Source organism: Chlorocebus sabaeus, chromosome 2 (assembly GCF_047675955.1).
Source record: "Chlorocebus sabaeus isolate Y175 chromosome 2, mChlSab1.0.hap1, whole genome shotgun sequence".
Taxonomy (NCBI): Eukaryota; Metazoa; Chordata; class Mammalia; order Primates; family Cercopithecidae; genus Chlorocebus; species Chlorocebus sabaeus.
The window spans coordinates 21397400-21416861 of NC_132905.1; the positions used below are offsets into that span (position 1 = coordinate 21397400).

Here is a 19462-nt window from a genome sequence, read left to right on the forward strand (position 1 = left end):
GGATGGGGCTCCTTCTTTGAATTCCTCAGGGACTCCAGAGCAGAGTCTGTCAGCCCTACCATGGAGCTGACTTTCAGGCTTCCCTACAAAGGATTCGCTCCACAAGTTGTTTATGTGACAAATAACATTGAAAGACTCTCAGAAATGAAGCCATGTGTCCAAACACCCTGTGCAGATCTCTGTAGGGACAGTGTATGTTTTCAGGCAAGTTGCATGCACTGGACTAGGAGCAGATCTGAATCTGGCAGGAGAAGGTTCCTGCCTGTGCTCTGAGCCTGTAGGCTCATAGCAGCAGCCGCACCAGGGTTGATGAGCTGAGGAGGCTCCTCAGTCTTTACTGCAGCTGGTTCGCCCAGTAAACCTGTTTCCTCATTCCTGCAGGGCTGCTGCTGGCCTCTGAGGCTGTGAGTGTTTGGGAGACCAGCTCCTCCTCCTACCTGCCTGCCTCTGAACCTTCTGTGTGGGATTTCTGTTGACAATCTAGTGGTCGCGCTGCAACTAAGCATTGATGATAATGTAATGATACTATGCATAACAGCTGATGTTTATTAAGTGCTTACACATTGGATGTATTTAGTTCTCATAATCAGTCTTTCAGGTAGGTGTGATTGTAGTCCCATTTATAGATGAGGAGACTGAGCCTTAGATGGGTAGATGATATCCTTGGAATTACACAGGCAGTGAGCAGCAACAGCATGATGCGAATGAACATAGATCCTTTTTTTTAGTCCTGGGCTCATTCTTCCTTGCCTACCTCATGGCCCTGTTACCTTGGGTTACACTCCAGCCTTTCCTTCTATATAGGAAGCTTTCTATTTAAAAACAGATTTCTTTATTTAGCATATATTTACACACCTATGCTGAACTAGATACTTAAGTATGTTTTAATTTCTCAAATCTACGTGAGATCAATGAAATAAAAATGCCCTTGGAATTATTTTTGAATTGCCTCCCTACCCCCCGGTTGCCTTCTTAATTCTCTTATCCCCTTCTTAGCTACATTCTTTAAATGTGATGTCTACACATGAATGAGGCTTTCTTCAGTGCCCACCTCTTCCAAGGAGTGGCCCTTGTAAATGTCCCCAGTGCTTTCCTCATTGCTATAGCCAAGGGGTGCATCTCAGGCCTTATGCTTCTCTTTTCAGATTTGATGTTGCTGACTGCTCTCTCCACAAAAATCTTACTGCCCACTTGAAACCGTCTATCAATAACTATGAAGGGCCTAAGATTTTACCTTATTTGGAGGCTCCCAAGGTAAACTGCCACAGTTGCATAGATGCTGACAGAAGACATGAGACTTCTGGGTCAGAGACAAAGAACTTTATTATTCACTACACAGCAAGCAGCAAAAGTTTGATGTTCTCATTAGTTTCCTTTGTCCCCCACCAAGCCCTGTGGGACTGACGCCAGGTCCCTCCTGACTCTTTGCAGGAATTCTAAACCCAGAAATCAACCCAAAATGAGCAGTCAGCCATGTACGTAGTGTTTCAGCACAGCTAATCAAAAATGATTTATGTCTACTTCTATTTCTTCTGACTTTTAATAAAGAATAATCAAAAGCTATTCTTTAGAGGCTGCCAAAAAGGTACAAATGTGATCTTAAGAGAATCAGTGGGCTAGATTTTAGCAAGTTTCCAAATGTCATGCTGTGGCAGCAGTGTGACTAGAAGTGAAAAGAATATTCATTACAAGTGAATTGTGGGAATTTCACCTAAATATTTTCTGGCCAGGAAATTCCTGGAGCAATTGGAACAAATTTCAGCTGGAAATGCTGGGCCTAATTTTATTTTATTTTTATATTTTTATCTTTATCTTATTTTTTTTATTTGGATGCCAGAAGTTCAAACCAGCACATGGAAGGCTTCCAGAATCCTGCATTAGAATATCTCCTGTAAAACAGGCATAGAATCTGTTGTGCAAAACCAGATATGGTTTCCTTTTATTAAAGACACTACTGTTTCCACTTCTGCCAGTTACAAGTCAATTTCAAGGCTTCCTGCTCTTTCTGAAATAATGACAGCCATTTTTGTAGTCTTGTCTTACCTTTTTGTGAAGGAAATAATGTCATGACAGTAAAGGAGAGTGGATGGGGAATTGCAAAATGGCAAGGCCATTACAGAAACCTTGATAGATAATCAGGTGGTAGGGAAACAGCACTCTCCGAGGCATCAAGTGCAACTCTTGACTTCCTCTCTAGGTGGTTCCTAAAAATAGAGGGGTCTTGCCTTGCCTGGGGATGGAAGGATGCGCTTGTGCTGGGGACAGAACGTTAAAGTGTAGCTCTTACAGCCCCTATTCTTCCAAGGAGTGTGTGCTCTCAAACCAAGCTGACTTATCCACACAAAACAAAGTAAGCCAAGGGAAGTTGGGATTTGAGTTGTTTTTAAAGAGCAAGGCAAGCAGATGAAAAAGGGGAAAGAAAAAGAGAGATTTCAAAGGCAACTGTTGCCATAATCAGAGAAACATGAACGTAAAATGGGATTAAGCAGAACCACCGATTAGGCTGTAAAATGACTTTGTTCAATTTAGAACATGTATCCCTCCTGTATGGATGAATTGGGGAAAAAAAGGGGTTCACCTTCTGGGCAGATGCACCTCCATGGATATGTAGCTTGATATGCAGATAGAACCCTTGGGCAAGGCACAAAGGTGACCTCCCTCCAAAGGGGCCCAGTCAGGTCTCATGGCTGTAGTCAGCACTCCTGGCTCTGCCAGTGGAGTATAGGTTGAATTTGGGGGCCACACCTCTCGCTTCTTAGCTGGGCACCATTGGTGCAGTGACCAGTTGCTCATCCTCGGGGCATGGTCTTAGATTTAAGGAATTTTTCCATTCATGTGTTATGTGATATTATTTGGCCCCTTTAAGGGACTTAAGAGGACATTTGCTTTTAAGTCCTTGAGACGCAGGGCAAAGTCAGCAGAATTAGCATCATCCAGGGAACCAATTAGAAATGCTAATTATCCAGCCTCACCCCAGACCTCCTAAATTACCCTCTAGGTGATTCTGATGCACATTAAAATTTAGAAACTACTGTTCTAGACTGAAAGAGTGGGAATAAGGAAACCTCACCCCAACCTAATAGTATACCATGTTTGCTATAACTTAATAACATGTAGAATCTGATAGCCAAGAATGTAGGAAGATACCCTGTTCCTTCTTACGTATATATTTCTGACTTAAGGTCTTCCAAGATTTCCAGAAAGCTAGGCATCTGGGCTTCTATCACAGCATTTCCCAAACTGTTTTCTATGAAGCAGTCATTTTCAGCAAGATAGCATTAGATATTCTTTGAACAAACAAAGTAAGTTTCTGGAACACTACACTCTCTACCCTACTTTCACAGAGTTGCTAAGTGTAACTGTGTACTGTTAAGTACTAGATGGCAGATGGGTGATGTGATTAATGTCTCAGTGTCTGGTATCAGATCACCTGGGTCCAATCCTAACTCAGCCCCTCAGCAAAGTGATACTAGGTTGTGTTCCTCCTAGTAAGGTTCATGGACCAGCAGCATCCACAAGACCTGAAGAATTCCAATCCCCATTACAGGTCTTCTGAATCAAGATGTGCATTTTTAACAAGATCCCCTGGTGGTTTGTATGCTGTAGTTAGAGAAGTACTACTAAAAGGCTTATTGCTTGACCACTCTCTGCCTCAGTTTCCTTATTTGTTAAATAGGAATTACTAGTAGGACTTATCTCACACTTTATCAGACATCAGAATCCCCAGGAAGGTTTGTTAAAACAAAAATGGCCTGGCCGCATTCTCAAAGTTCCTGATTCATTAGGTCTAGAAATTTATTAGATGGGGCTAGATATTTCAGTTTTTTTGTTTTTGTTTTTGTTTTTTGAGATGGAGTTTCTTATTGCCCAGGCTGGAATGCAGTGACATGATCTTGGCTCACCACAACCTCCACCTCCGGGATTAAAGTGATTCTCCTGCCTCAGCCTCCTGTGTAGCTGGGATTATAGGCATGTGCCACCATGCCTGGCTAATTTTGTATTTTTAGTAGAGATGGGATTTCTCCATGTTGGTCAGGCTGGTCTTGAACTCCCGACCTCAGGAGATCCACCTGCCTCGGCCTCCCAAAGTGCTGGGGTTACAGGCATCAGCCACCACGTCTGGCCTGAGAATTCACATTTTTAACAATTTCCCCGGGGATGTTAGTGCAGCCCATCTTGAGAACCACAGCTCTAGATTTTTCTAAGAGCATTTCTGTCTCCATGCCAGACCTGTTTTCCTCCATGAAGTATACTATTTCATTATTTCATTGCTAGACTTAGTGTTTATGTTTTACTCTTTCTACTGTTTTTATGATCTTAATCCAGCCTATAAATTCCTCTGGGCAAAAAATTATACCTCCCATAGTCTCTCATTTTCTGTTTTGTAAAATAATGAGTACATTTTCAGCATGATTAATAATAGAATGGGGAAGGGGGAAAAACCTCAGACTGTCAACCCAGTAAACAACATCTCCAAATGGATATCAGCCCTGGAATTATCTTACAAATTTACATTTATAACAAGTTCCCAGATGAGGCCGATGCCGTGGATTCAGGGACCACTCTGTGAGAAGAACTTTGACAGGGACTTTAAGAGGATCAAGTGAACAGTCTATCATGTAAGCCATTAACACAGTGGCTGGCACAAAGTCAGCCTTCAAAACTGTTAATGTGACTTTTACTTGATAAACACTCAGATAAATCCTGTTTAGTTGAACAAAACGTTGATCAGACTCAGCTATGGAGTGCTTTATTCATGTGAGATGGAGTGACATTTCATAGGAAGCAGTGCTTAATTACAGCTGTGCTCACACCTGGTGTTGCCAGTGTTCTACTGAGGTCAGTTCCCAGCCCCATGTGTAAAAAAAAAAAAAAAAAGCAGATTTAGAAACAGACTGCCAGAAAATCTCAAGGCAGTAGCTCATTCGATTTCAGGAAACCCAATGTATAATTTACTGTAGGAGAAGACAGAGACAGGAAAGTGTCAAGTGGAATGCATGCTTTCAGTGTCCTGGACAGATCCCCTTTTCAAGCAAGTGCCCTCAACCCTAGAGCAGTGGGCATGTCGGCTGCTAAAGCCTCACAGCTTCCTTTTCCCAGAGAGCTGCCCTCGGTCAAGGAAGAAGTTTCCTCTTCTCTCTGCCTCCTCCTCTCTCTGCCTCGCGATCCCTGACCCTGAACTACTGATGGACACAGTAGTTCAACCACAAGGTACTATTCACTCTGGGATATGCTTCATGCTCCGTGGCTCCTTGTGAAACCAGGCTGGAGCTTGAGTCCAGTTGTGATCCCATCCTTGCTTAGCACCTTTTCTCACTCTGTCCTTTACATCCTTTCTCCTGAAAGCACTCCATGTGTCAAAGTCTGCTTCCAGTGAGCCCAGTGAGAGACACCACCTATTGGGGCCCACTGGGACATCTGTTGAGTTGACTCGTGGAATCAGAAGGTCAGACGATGATTCCACTTTAGAACAACACACATATTGACTTGAAAATCTTGCCACAGAAGGAAAAGAAGCATGTCCTGAAATTTCAGTGGAAGGATATACTTACATCTGAAAAACTACTGCAGGAATCAGAAGAAGATTTCCAACAAGCTAAGCGGTAGATAAGGGCCTGATCTGATGGAATTTTTCCTGGGCTTCTGTGGGCACTCATCCTCGCTATGCTTCCTTGTGGCATTTCCCAGGACTCTGGGCTTTCCTTCAGTGCCCTGCTCCCTCTTCCTGACACCCTAACATTTGCATCTCTGTGCATTTTTATGCTACCTCATGTCTGGGTTGGAGTCTTTACTCTCCCACCCTGGCTCTGGGTTATGGTCTTCTTCAGGCTCTTGGCACTTGCTCCCTGCTCCACTTTCCCCTATACCCTCTCAAACCTGCTCTGTTGCAGGTGGACCTGGATTTCTGAGCCCTTGTATATTTAACAAAACTTCCTCTTGTTTTCTCCCTTTGCGTTTTTCTCTTCTGCCTGTGTCTGGAGCTGAAATGGCAGGTGGGACCTGTGCTTTTAACACATTCATTCTGCATAAATCCCTTCTCCATGTTGCCGTAGCATTCCGACATCTGAGCCTTTCGCCATTTGATCATCTACTCCCTGGTCTTCTAGGATCACCCTGATTTCTGTTCCTGGGTTCCTGCCAGTCTTCTTTGACTAGCATCTGCCTGCCCTTCCCTGCCTTGTCTTGAACAGTCACATTCATAGGCCCTTCTCATCTGGGCTCACCTCTCTGAACTTGACCTTTGTTTCTTCTTGCCAGTGGTGCATCCAGCGCTATTTCCTAGCATGACTCTAGGCCCTCCTGCTCGTCCCTGTTCTGCTGTTGCCTGCTCCCAATATGACAAGTGTGATTATCGAAAGGCCTATTTTCCAGACATTTTATAAGACAACCTGCAATTTCCTATCTTTCAGTAGGATAAAGCCTGTTGGTTCAGGAGCTAACAGAAAAATGTGAATCGTTCAGATGGACACCCTTAATCTTCCCTGGCCCTGCTAGAATCTGACATCATTAAGAAGAAAAGTAAATAATCCTGGAGGTGACATGAAAATAAAATTTCAATTAAATGTGAAAAATGAATGTTTTGCATGTAACCAGTCTTTTTCTCTTTACGTAAGTTTCTTATTGCTACTGTAACAAATTCCACAAGTGTAATAGCTTATACAAAACAAATTTATTTATTTATAGTTGTGGAGATAAGTCAGAAGTGGGTTTCACTGGGCTAACATGGGGGTGTTGGCAGGCTTTTGGCAGGCTGCATTCTTATTAGAGCATCTAGTGGAGAATCCATTCCCTTACCTTCCCCTGTATCTAGAGGCTGCCTGCATTCCTTGGCTCCTGGCCCCTTCCTCCATCTTCAAGCCAGTGATGGCATCACTCTGACCTCTCCTGTCCCACAGCTTCTTCTCTGTCTCTGGTTCTCCTGCCTCCCTCTTTCAAATATAGGGACTCTTTTGATGACATTGGGCTCAGATGGCTAATCCAAAATGACCACCCCATCTCAGGCTCCTTGACCTATTCACATCTTCACAGTCCCTTTTGCCATATAAGGTCACATATTCCCAGGTTCTGGGGACTAGGATATTGGCATCTTTGGGGAGCTGTCAGCCTGTCTACCACACTTTTTATGGCTAATTTCACAGCTCTGCTAACACTAGAGCTCTGCAAACAGTAGAATACAGCTTCATGTGCTGTTTTGCATGCCTTCTCGTTTATTCCTCACAATAACTTTATATAGTGGGGACCATTTTCAAATCTTTTGTGTAGATGAGGAAACTGAAGCTCAGAGAAATGAAATCACCCACCGAAGGTCGCACAAACTAAGCATTTGCCGTGATTAGTTTTATTAGCAGTCCCTATCCTGTCTTTCTCTAGCTCCATCCCTGTTTTCTTATAGGCATCTAGGTAACAGGAATCTCCTGGGAGCTCACCTGTGACCATTGGTGGGCCAGTCACATCCAGGAGAGGTCACCTTGGATTTGGGAACAATTGCATATGAGGAGTTTTATACCAGATGGGCTTGTATTTTTGTACATTATTTTCTTCTGCTGGATTTCTATATATTTCTTTATTCTTAATATTTTTATAAACAATTATTTTTGTTTTTGTAAATTTTATCAAATAGATGGTGGGCCATTCAGTCTGAAAAGTCAGGTCTTAGTTTAGTCCAGGAAAGTGACCTCCTGTATCTTGGGATAGGATTTCATTCCATTCATTGCACTCTGTTCTGTGGGAGCTCCAGTTACTTACAGGGTAGTTAGTTGTCTGTTGTCCATTTTCTTGATCACTTTGCCTCTCACTGATTTCCTTTATCTTTGCTTTCTTTGCCATCTGGGTTATTTTTCCAGGCCTGTCCTCCAGGTCACTGGTTTTCTGCAATGTTGATCCTGTTCTTTACTTCTAATACCATGTTGAAATCTGCAAATGGCATTGTTTGTTTTCCTCAATTATTCCCTTGGCTCCCCGAGTTGTATCTTCTTTCTTAGTACCTGTCCTTGTCACCTCATCTCTTAGCTCATGTTCTGTGGAGACCATGTGTTGATATCATTCTCAGTCTCTCTTTTTTAATCTCCCATATTTCTTGGCTGTTCAGAAGATGGATGTCCAAGGCAAAGCTCTGTGTTTCATGAGCTTGGGTTGGGCATGTGCATTTTGCTTATTTCTCTCCACCCCTTATGCAACATTACTACATCCCCCACCCTTTTTTATTGTTCTCAGCTAATAAATTGGTGGCAAATAGGTGGATCCTGGTGTCATACCTGCTGCCCATACTCTCCCACTCTGAGAAATGAGGGTGCTTGAAGAGATGAGTGATGGGGCAGTGGTTAGTCCACACTGGAGTAACATGCATGGCATTGTAAGAGTAGGATCTGAAGCCAGATGCCAGCTCTCCAGCTTCCAAGCTGGGCAGCCTTGGGGAGGCAATTTCACTTCCCTGAGCTTCAGTTTCCTCTTATATATGAGAGCGATAAGAAGTGCGCCTACCTTATTTTTCATGGGGAATAAATGAGAAAGCATATAAAACACTTAGCACATAATGGTGTTTAGCTGTTGTTAGCTTAATAAAGAAAAAATGAAAATGTTTATAAAGTTATAAATAACTCAGGTTAGAAAATATTCACCCAAAGCCTCAACACTCACTCATCCTTATCCACCATGGTGGCCCCGAAGTGCCTTGCTCAGCAGTGGAGAAGATGGGCTCCTTTTGATGACCCCCCTTCTTCCAAGGCCCTTCTTTTCATTTAGTGACCTCTTTTCCAAATCAGGATACATTCCTGGTGTTTGCCAGAATTTTTCCTCCTTCCTCCCTGCACTACTTTGGGAAGGGACATTACGTGTGGTGTCTCATACGTTCTCATAGTGGGGTCCAAGTTGTGCCATCTCCTGCAAAGATGCCTGAAGGCATGAGGTAGCTGGTTGGCAGTTTCAGCCCTGGTGACTTTTCTCCCCTTCCATTACCTTGTACTGGTTTTTATTCGGGCAGGTGAATAGAAACTTTCCAGTTCAGAGAAGTGAAATTGCCTGCTCAAGTCTGCACAGCTTGGAAGCTGCAGAGCTGGCACTTGGCTTCAGATTCTCCTCTTACAGCCCCATGCTTGTTGCTCTGATGTGTACTAACTATTCCACATGTCGATTAGTTTCTGGCATGGGAGGCAGTTATGGTTACCTCTCATTCTGCCATGGCTTTTGAACAATACCATTCATTTTTTTATGTACAAGTGTAAGGGAAATACATGTTTGAGACAAAGTCTGAAGAATGTCAAAAAGTAAAAAGCAGCAGCAAAATATTGCCTACAATTTCCCTGTCTAATCTGTAGCAAGTCTCTTTTAGCTGCCCTTTGATGGGGTCCTGGGTTACCCTGGGTTTCTGGCCTTCATGATCACTGCCTTCTCCTGGTATTGGTCTCCCCTCATTTGCTGCCATAGAGCTGAGCAGTGTGGCTCTATCTGCACCTGTGCCCTCCTCCTGACAGGTCACTGTAGAGGGTGAGGGAAGATGATATAGATGAAAGTAGGATGTGCACATGGGGAAACTGTTTACTTTGTGCAGGAAACTATGAAGATCGCATCTTGGGAGACTGGGAGACTCGGCATGAGAATCATGAGTCATAAGGTTTCCCTAAGTCCAGATAATTAAAGTAGTCAATTTCACTTTTTGGGGAAAAACATTTTTAAATTAAAGCAGGCACTGAGAATACGGTCTTAGTAAAAAGAGTGCTTGACTTGAAGTTGGAAAACCTGGGTAAGGGGCTCATGTACTCTATGCATTTAGCTAAACTGTTGGACATTTGGATTTTTCTTCCAAGAAGAACAGCAGTTGTACAAACCCCAAACAAGGCTGTGAAGATACAATGAGGATTTATACAAAAATACCCAGCCCAGGGGCTGGCACATACTAGATAAACATCCAGTTAATAACGTTAATAAACACCCACTCAAACGGCATTGACATGCATGTGCGTTACCAGTTCTCACAACTTGCAGCTGTGAAAGAGGTTTGTTCAAACTCAGGCTATCCCTCCTGAAACTCAGGATGCTGAAGACAAAAGCCCATGTGTATTCACCTTGATTCTGGAAATGTCTACCACCTTGAGAGGCTTTCAGACAAGCTTCTAAAGATGAGCAGAGGAAAGTCCTTCAGTGTAAAATGAGCAACACTTGTAAGCAAACGTGTGGGGAAAGTTTGTATCGTACCTAAGGGCAGGATAAGCTTCTAGAGATGGTGTGACAGTTGTGAGAACTGACTAGTGATGACTGTGAGCTGAATGTGGGTTTTTATGGGACGGGGTGTCCTCAGGGAGACTAGACCCTCCAGGCAGAGGAAAGAGCAGGTGCCGAGGGAGATGGGTGTTGGAAAGCTACCGTCCCCTCCCTACCTGTGGTGATAGCCTAGGGCAGGTGGGGCTCAGAGCCTGTGGGGTGGGGTAGCAGGGCACCAGCCATAGGGCCTGGGAGCGGGGCTGTTTTTATTCCATGTGGGCTGGGTTTTCACTAAGTCTACTGAAGTTTGTCTGAGAGAATGCTATGGGTTCTGCTTCAGGGAAAAAGGAAAAGAGGAAGGAAAGTGAAGGGGCTGCATGTCAGCCCCAAATGCAGGCTGAGCCAGGGTGTTTAGAAGGAGCCTTTTTCCTGTCTTCTTACCACCAGGCGTCTGTCCTCGAATCAGCTCACTAGCAAAGTTTATTATTGAATCAGACCATTAGCACAAACCAGCCATGAAAACTCCCACCTTTTTTTTTTTTTAAAAAAAAAGAGGCAGGGCCTTGCTCTGTTACCCAGGTTGGAGTGTAGTGGCTTGATCATGGCTCACTGCAATCTTGGATTTGTGGGCTCAGGAGATCCTCCCTCCTCACCCTCCAGAGTATCTGGGACTGAAGGTGAGTGCCACCATGCCTGGCTATTTTTTAAAATTTCTCGTAGATTCAGGGTCTTGCTTGCTGCCCAGGCTGGTCTCATACCCTGGCTTCAAATGATCCTCCTGCCTCAGCCCTTGCAAAGCACTGGGATTACGGGCATGAGCCACTGTGCCTGGCTGGAAATCCCTTCTTATGGTTGAAAGTCCTGAGCCCCTGGGGTGTGAGGATGGGTGGACATCCGTGCTGGGAGTCGCCTGGAAGTCTAAGATGCTATGATTCCTCCTCTCCCTCTCTTCCTCTGTTCTACAGCAATGGAATGGGAGGGACACGGCCCTGATGGTCACCCGCGTGGTCAACCACAGGCGCTTCTCAGCCACGGTCAGTGTGGCAGACACTGCCCAGCGGAGCGTCAGCAAGTACCGCTGTGTGATCCGCTCTGACGGTGGTTCTGGTGTGTCCAACTACGCGGAGCTGATTGTGAAAGGTGAGTGCCTCCAGCCTACGCCTCTGCTGCCACGGAAGGCCGGCGCTAATGGGCCTTAAAGCCCCTTTTCTCATCTGCTGTTCCTCCCCCACATTCAGTAAAAGAGGAGATTAATTTCTAGTCACTCTGGCCTCCCTCCCCAACACAAACCCCCCAAACAAGGGAAATTATTGTAAAATCATGCAACAACATTGCATTGCTATTCCAAGTCGAGTTTCACATACAGGAGCCATACGTGAAAGACTGTGGAATATATAACACAGAAGGCATCTTCAAATTTGGTTTTATTTTGTATTTAAAGTTAGAATGAACAAATGTCCTTGTATTTGGGTGGCACGCTATGGCAGTGTTCTCGTACTATTGTTTCTGAGGAATTTTTTAAAAAATGAGAACTCAGTACAATGACAATATTTTGGAAGGACTTTTGAAATAAATAATTCCTCACCCCACTGGCCTTGATTCAATTCTTTTCAATTTTCGTGTTCTTATTCACCTTGAGATACTGTTTACATGCTTTCCATTAAAATATGCACATTGTTTTCTGCTTCTCTCAAAAAGCTGGATATCCCATTTCTTTCTGAAACTTTGTCATCTTTGTTATGATGCTTAATGATCGTATGCTATCTCATCAAATGAATTATCCTATTTTGTTAAAACCCCCCATTTGCAGTCATTTGGATAATTCCAGGTGTTTTGTTTTTTCTTTCCTTTGTGTCTGTAACAATTAGCACCTTCATGGAGTTCTTCTGGAGAGAACATTTTATTCTATTGAACCAGATTATTTCCTTAGGATAAATTCCCTGGGGGTAGAGTTGGGAGGCCAAGAATATGATTTATGGATTTTTCTTTGTGTTGCAATATTGCTTTTGCAAAAAAATGGTTTGACAGTTTACACTGGCAACAGCAGTGTGTGGATGTACTCGTTTTACCAATGTTATGTTCGCCAATTAAAATTTTAATATAGCATAATTTAGTGAATGAAATAATGAAGCTGTTCTTCTTATGCTAGCTGTAGAATGAGACCTGGTGTGTTTGAAGGGAAAAAACAAAAAACAAACATTAAAAACCACTGATCGAGCCTTTGAGGGCTCCTGAATTAGTTTCCTTTGTCAAAGTATGGGTGGGTGTGGAAACTTTGACCTCATTTTGCTGATCCAGTGTGACTGGTAGCCTTGGGCTGACCAGACTGGGGGTTGCAGACTGGGATTCTCTATCCTGGCTGTCTTGACTTTATACATTCACATGGCTGATCATGTGCCATCATTCAGGTCTCAGCTGAAATATCATTATGTCGTCTTCTCCCAGAGAACTTCCCTGACCCCCTGCCCACGCCTCCCTTCCTGGTGGTCACAATTCCTTCTCATTGCCTGGTCTCCTTTTCGACATAGTTCTTATCACACTTTAAAATGCTGGTTTGCCTTTATTTGTTTACTTGGTGACATTTTGTTCCACTTTTAGGATCTAAACTCTATGAGAGGAGGGCTGTCTGCTGGGTTGGAAGTCCCTGAACTCAGCACAGTGCCTGGCCCTGGTTCTCAGTTCGCTGAAGCATATGAAGTTGTTAGTGTTTGCCTGTTTTGACTTGCACAGTCAGTCGTTTCATAACGCTCAACTTGAAAAAAATTGTAGAATGATAGATGAGTGAATGAATTATTGACCTTAGCAGGAGTTGATTTCCTCACCATAATGCCATGAACACTTCAGCCAAAGATCAACAAATTAGGCAGTCATGAAAAAACAACTAAACTTTATATTTGTTTACATTAAATGTTATTAACATAGAAAAGAAGCCACCACTTTGATGGCATTAGGCTCTTATCTTTGCTTTGTTGGTGCCATAAGCTCCTATGACCCGGTATGGTGGCTCATGCCTGTCATCCCAACACTTTGGGAGGCCGAAGCGGACAGATCACCTGAGGCCAGGAGTTTGAGACCAGCCTGGCCAACAGGGTGAAACCCCATATCTACTAAAAATATTAAAAAATAGCCAGGCATGGTGGCGGGTGCCTGTAGTCTCAGCTACTTGGGAGGCTGAGGCAGGAGAATTGCTTAAACGCAGGAGACAGAGGTTGCAATGAGCTGAGATCATGCCACTACACTCCAGCCTGGGCGACAGAGTGAAACTCTGTCTCAAAAAAAAGATTTATTATTATTATATATGTATTATGTGACACGGGGGTTATTGCAGGCCTTTCAGGTACTCAGTGAATGTGTAATTTCAGCTCTCCTGCCGGAATATGTCTTATACCTTCTATGGCTGGTCTCCCATACCAGAATGAGAGTCCCAGGAAAGAGTACACTGCATTCGCTCCTGCTCCTCACGGTCTTGCTAGCACCTTGCATGTACATGGGGCAAAGTTGGTGGCAAGAGAATGTGACCAGTGGCTGTGGGAGTTAGTGTAGCACTCTGAAATTTCCGTGCACAAATGGAAGCAGAAAACGCTTGGTTTATTCTTTCCTTATATGCCCCCATTCAAGGGCAGGATGGGGAGCTATGGGGAGAGAAATCAAGAGGCTACTGGGACAGAGGGTGTGGTGGAGCATCCTTGCTTTATTCGGAGAGGTGGCCAGGGCTTTACAGGGACGTTGATTTGTTCTCTGCTAGCTGTGCATCATGGGCCGGAGTCGAGAGGAGGGGCCAGTGCTAGTCCGGATGCAGTAGCCAGGCCTGGCAATATGTCTGTGCAGCTGCCGCTGCTCACCTGCAGCCCCTGCCACTCCAGCTTAGGGAGGGTGGGGTGGTGGGTAGCACCCGGTCTCCTTCACATTGAACAGTGGGGGGTTGGCACTCGCTGTAATCTGGTCAATCAAGGTGTAATTTTATTACACATTGATGAAATTCATCCATATTTTTGGCATGGGTTATCACTTTTTAGTGCCCATTTTTCCTCCATGTAAGTATTATAATGGTGGTAAGCTAGGAGCTTGGTCCCTTGCATGTAAAGAAGTCCCTTCACATGTGTGACCTGATTTTATCCTAATTGCAGCTCTGTACATTGGTTTTATTTTAACTCATTTCAGGGGTGGGAGAATTAGCACAGCCAGGCTGAGAAACAGGGCCATCCCAAGGGGTAGAGCTGGAGTCCGACCTGCATCTCGCTCAGGCTATATGGCCACACCTGGAGTGCTGGTGGGTTGTGGCCTTGCTGGCACCTGGTGCCACAACGTCATGAGCGGTGCTGAAGAGGCTCAGGTACCAGGCAAGCAGGAGCCCCTGGGTCTGTCTAGCTAACTTGACATTTTGACACATGACGTTCCCTTCCTGACCCTCAGCTAACTTCCAGATTGCTGGAGAAATACATTTAACCTGCACTCACCCCCTCCCCCGACCCCACACACACTGCTAAAGAGTTAGTGGCATCCAAGCAAAACAAGAAAATAAAAGGCAGGGACCCCCTCAGGAGCAGAAGCAACCAGAGGAAACCTGTCACCCTGGAGTGGGTGCCCAGGGACCCATTTGAAGGCAGCAAACCCGAGCGTTTGGAAGAAACTGTGTGATGAAGAATGACTCACTTACCTCTCAAGAGCCCTTTGCCTTTGCAGAGCCAGGATGCTTAAGCACTTTAATACTGAAGTATTTGTACTTATTTTAAAAAATATGAGGGAAAAGCATTAATACTCCCCCTTTCAGAGAAGGGAGAAAATCTGAAAAACAGACCAAAAAAGAAAAAGGATTCTCAAGGGCCAAGTACTGTGTTATGCGATGGGATCTGGATTCCTTCCTCTTGGACTGACATCACCCATGACCCTGGGATATCACAGAAAGAAAACCACGTCTTCAAGGTCTTCCTCCTCACAGGTTCCCACCCTTTGGTTCCAGTTCAGGGCAGGAGATAACTCTGCAGCCAGGATGCTTACGTCTGAATTCTGGCCTCACTTTGTCCCAACTCTGTGACCTTGAACGTGATCAAACCTCTCAGGGGCCTCAGCTGGCTCATCTGGGAACAGGAATGTAGAATTACCTCCCTCAGAAGGCGTCATGAGGATTACATGTGATAATGGATGTAGGAGTTCTTAGAACACTGCCCTACATAGGCACTCTAAGGTATTTGTTAAATAAAATAAAGAAATTGCCCATGGGGGTGGGATTTCTCAGACAAAGAGGTAAGAGAGATGAAGGGTTCTGTGGGTGGGGAACAGGATACTGGACCCAGGTGCCGATCTGATGACTATCTCTGTGGTTTTGGGGAAATCATGTCAGGCCTATTGTGTAAAGTGTGCCCAGTTCTCTCTTCATACACAGTGGTGTGCCAAGCATAAGAAGAGGGAGGGAGGAAATATGAAAGTGTGGACTTGGGGACATTTGGGTCATGGGGTCTTTTATTAGGGTTCTCTAGAGGGACAGAAGTAACAGGATATATGTATACATGAAAAGAGAACTTTCATATAAGGAGAACTGCCTCACATGATCACAGGATGAAGACCCAGATGGGCTGTCTGCAAGTTGAGGAGCAAGGAAGACAGTAGTGGCTCAGTTAGAGTTCCAAAACCTCAAAAGTAGGAAAGTTGGACAGTGTAGCCTTGTCTGTGGCCAAAGGCCCGAGAGCCCCTGACAAACCACTGGTGTAAGTCCAAGACTCCAAAAGCCAAAGAACTTGGGGTCTGATTTTCCAGGGCAGGAAGGATCCAGCATAGGAGAAAGATGAAGGCTGGAAAAGTCAGCAGGTCTACTTCTGTCGCCTTCTTCTGCTGGCTTTTTGTAGTTGCACTGGCAGCTGATGGGATGGTGTCCACTCACATTGTGGTTGGGTCTGCCCCTCCCAGTCTGCTGACTCAAATGTGAATCTTTTCTGGCAACACCTAGAAACACCCAGATACACCCAGAAACAATACTTTGCATCCTTCAATTCAATCAGGTTGACACTTAATATTAACCATCACAAGTCCCTGTAGGTCAGAATTCTCTGGTCCCTTCCTGTGTTCACCCCTACTGGATCAGGAAAGCTCATTCCTGGGTCTAGGGACAAAGGAAAAGTAGCTAGTTTTGTTTGTTCTCAGCCATCTAGCTACATGGACCACCCCTCTCCTGGCATTGTTCATTCAAAACCCTAACCACTCCACAGTTGGGAGGTCACTGGGCCCCTCAGCACCCAAGGGTTCTGGGAGCCATAAACCCCTGTGCTGGCTTCCACAGCAGGTACTCATGCTGAGAGGAATAGCGGAGGCCCAGGATGGTCTCTCTTTCTCCCCAAACAGGTGTATTCACAGCTGTCTGGTTCACAGCTAGTGTGTGATCCTGAGATGGTAAAGATTAGCACGTCAGAAGATGCTGCCTAATGTGAGGGTAGGTAATATCAAATTCTCAGGGCGACACACAGAGCGAAATGAAAGCAAATTGGAATTATTTAAATTCTGGAGAGCTGTTTATTGAGTTGTGATAATGTACCTGGGTATACATTAGATTACTCTGTAATTGAGGTTTCACTCAATAGACAATTTGGCCCCTCAACCTACCTGTTCGAGACCAGTGCTCAGAAATGTGCTCATTCGTTTCCTTTGCTTCTGGTTTTCTGAGAGTCTTCAATTTCAAGGTGTCTTAGCTGGCCTCAAGGACTTGAGTGTCTTCAACCAAAGTTATGCTGATGTATCTTGATGAACATTTCTTAATTCATAAAAAGTTTCTTGTCGGCGGTGATTTTTAAACCAGTCTTTCAACTCCATTTAACAACCTATTATGCACTCAGAACACTCATCAGTATGAGAATTAGTGCTCAGAAGAAATGTGATGCTCGTGCTGTTAGAGGTTCTGATTTAAACACTGGTGTGACTTCCTACCAAGGGAGCTTGTTAGGATCAAGAGCAGGGCTTGCTGTTCTAAACACACTTGAATTTCCATCTTAGTCCTGTTCCCAGGTACCTGTGTGATTTAGCAAATCATGTATTTACTCTGGGCCTCATTTTCCTTATCTGAATAATGGAGGTGAATATATATATATACACATATTCATATATATATATATACACATATATATATATAATGAGATCCTGTGAGAGGGAGGAAATATAATATATAAAACATATGTATAGCATAATATATATGTAACATATGTAAACAGATACATCCTAGTACTAGAAAGCATAAAATTATGTCTTTAACCAGTAGTAATCATATTTTTTATGTTACTATTAAGGAATGTTTCCCAAAGACATTGTCCATTGTTCGCTTTCCTGGCTTAAAGGAATGATATTCTGTATATACTGTGAAAATTTAAATTTATATCATCTTAAGGTCTCCCTCTTCTGAATTGGGATTGAGGTCATCCAATTCAATCCATTGGTTGAAGTCAGTTGCAAAAATGCTTTACTTACATTGTACTGTCTTCTCTTTCCTTTTTAAAATTTTTTTCAGCATTTACAAGTTTCTTGAGACTGTATCAGGCATAGCTATGTGGAGCCTGCATTCTAGGATGGTAGCAGTGGGCTCCTCAGCTTCCCTGTTTTGGAAGCACACGTTCCACAGTTGACTGATGTCCTGACTGGTCCCGTTTTGCTCATTCACTAGTCTGGTGCCAGCAGTGATTTGCATTTATAGCCTCTAGTTTAAAGATGGAATGGCTGGAGTAGCTGACTCATTCCTGTATTCATTTGCTTAATAAAGTTTTATGGAGCCCAACTGTGTGTTAGGTTCTGTAAAAAGCTCATGGTCTAGCAGGAAGAATCATGCAAATCTGTGCTGCATGATCAGTTAATGTTAGCCACCTGCCACACCACCTCCCTAATCCTAACAATGGCCCTGTAATGTAGGTGCTGCTAGCAAGCACCTTTTACCAATGAGAGCATGGAAGCCCAGAGAAGTTCTGAACCTTTCCAAGATCACACTACTCATAAGCGGCAGAGCTAGGCCTGCCTTGCCTTGGCCATGTTCTCTCTTTTATACCACATTTCTTGCAAAATCCAGTATGGTATAGCCTGCATTCAGGTGTGAGCTAAAGGTATACAGAGGGTGGGACAATGAGTGTAGTCTGGAAGAGTCTGGGAGAGCCTCTCAGACTGGCCCCATCTGAGCTGGGTCCTGTGGCCTGGTAGGCTCATGAGCAGGACAGCCTGGGTTGGTTTTGAGATGCTGAGTGAGTGACATGTTTGAGGCTGGTTAGGTAGGCAAGGGGACATTTGCAGAGTCTTTGTACCAGAATAGGAGCCTGGGCTTCATTCTGTAGGAGTCGATGGGGCTCTGATGGACCCTGTCCGTGACCATGGATAATAGTGTACACACTCATAAGGTGGGATCTCTGCATCCAGTTGTTCTTCCTTTTCCTGGTCCTGCAGGGAAAAACCATGGTCAGACAGCTGGCTATGGTCACTGGCACAGACTGTGTTGGAAAAGAAGAGTGAAGATAAAAGGTATATGGCATTGAGACCCCTAGAAGCAAACTCGGGGCAGGAGTTCTGAGTGCAAGGTGCTTATTTGAGTTTTAGGGACATGAGACAGAGAATCAAGGGCAGCTAATAAAGGGGGCATTCTCAAGTGAGTAACCGTTGGGAACATCTGGAGCTCTATCCTACTAGGTAATTCTGGGATTTAGTGTAGAACTCCTGGGGTGTGGAGGAGTGGCTTATTTGTACCTTAACCCCCTCCAGTCATGGGTTGAGAGCTGCTCCTTGGGGTCTTAATTTTCTGGCTTTACTGTCCCGTCATACAGGATATAGCCTCTGCACCACAGGGCTTTGGCAAAAAGCCCATGGCTATTAGCTATTTGACAGTTGGCAGAGGCAGTTGGAGGTTGGGCTGCACTCTGTGCAATAATAAGGCCTGACGTAGTGGTAAGACACAACAGCTTCCGCTACAGGGATCCTACAGCCTCTGTGGCTTTCCGAGGTGACCGAGGCTGCTGGCTCCTGCCTCATCAGTGGCGGCAGCCATGGAGGACAAGTTCATGCTAGGAGGAGAGGCAAAGCCACCTTGAGCTGTCTGCTTGTATAGGGAATGGAACAAAGCAAAGGCTGGCCTCAGACCAGACTCCAGAGTTTCCATTCATGTTCTCTGCCAGTCTTCAGAAGTAGAGAGGAGCTGGAGGGCTATATCACCCAGTGATCAGAGAGCAGGCATGGTATCAGAGAGCCTGGGCTAACATCTGGCCTCTGCCCTGGAAACTCTGCCTCCTAAGTTTATCTCGAGGCCGCCACC

General features: G+C 44.5%; 1 protein-coding gene across 15 annotated transcripts in view; it reads left to right on the plus strand.

Moving 5' to 3' along the window:
• PTPRT (protein tyrosine phosphatase receptor type T) overlaps positions 1-19462 on the plus strand; it is a 1114373-nt gene that overhangs the window by 426553 nt on the left and 668358 nt on the right. For all 15 annotated transcript variants that reach the window (XM_008017080.3, XM_037983051.2, XM_037983053.2 and 12 more), the window contains exon 6: positions 11163-11337. In XM_008017080.3, the coding sequence (XP_008015271.3) occupies positions 11163-11337 (175 nt within the window). The remainder of the gene's footprint in view (positions 1-11162; positions 11338-19462) is intronic.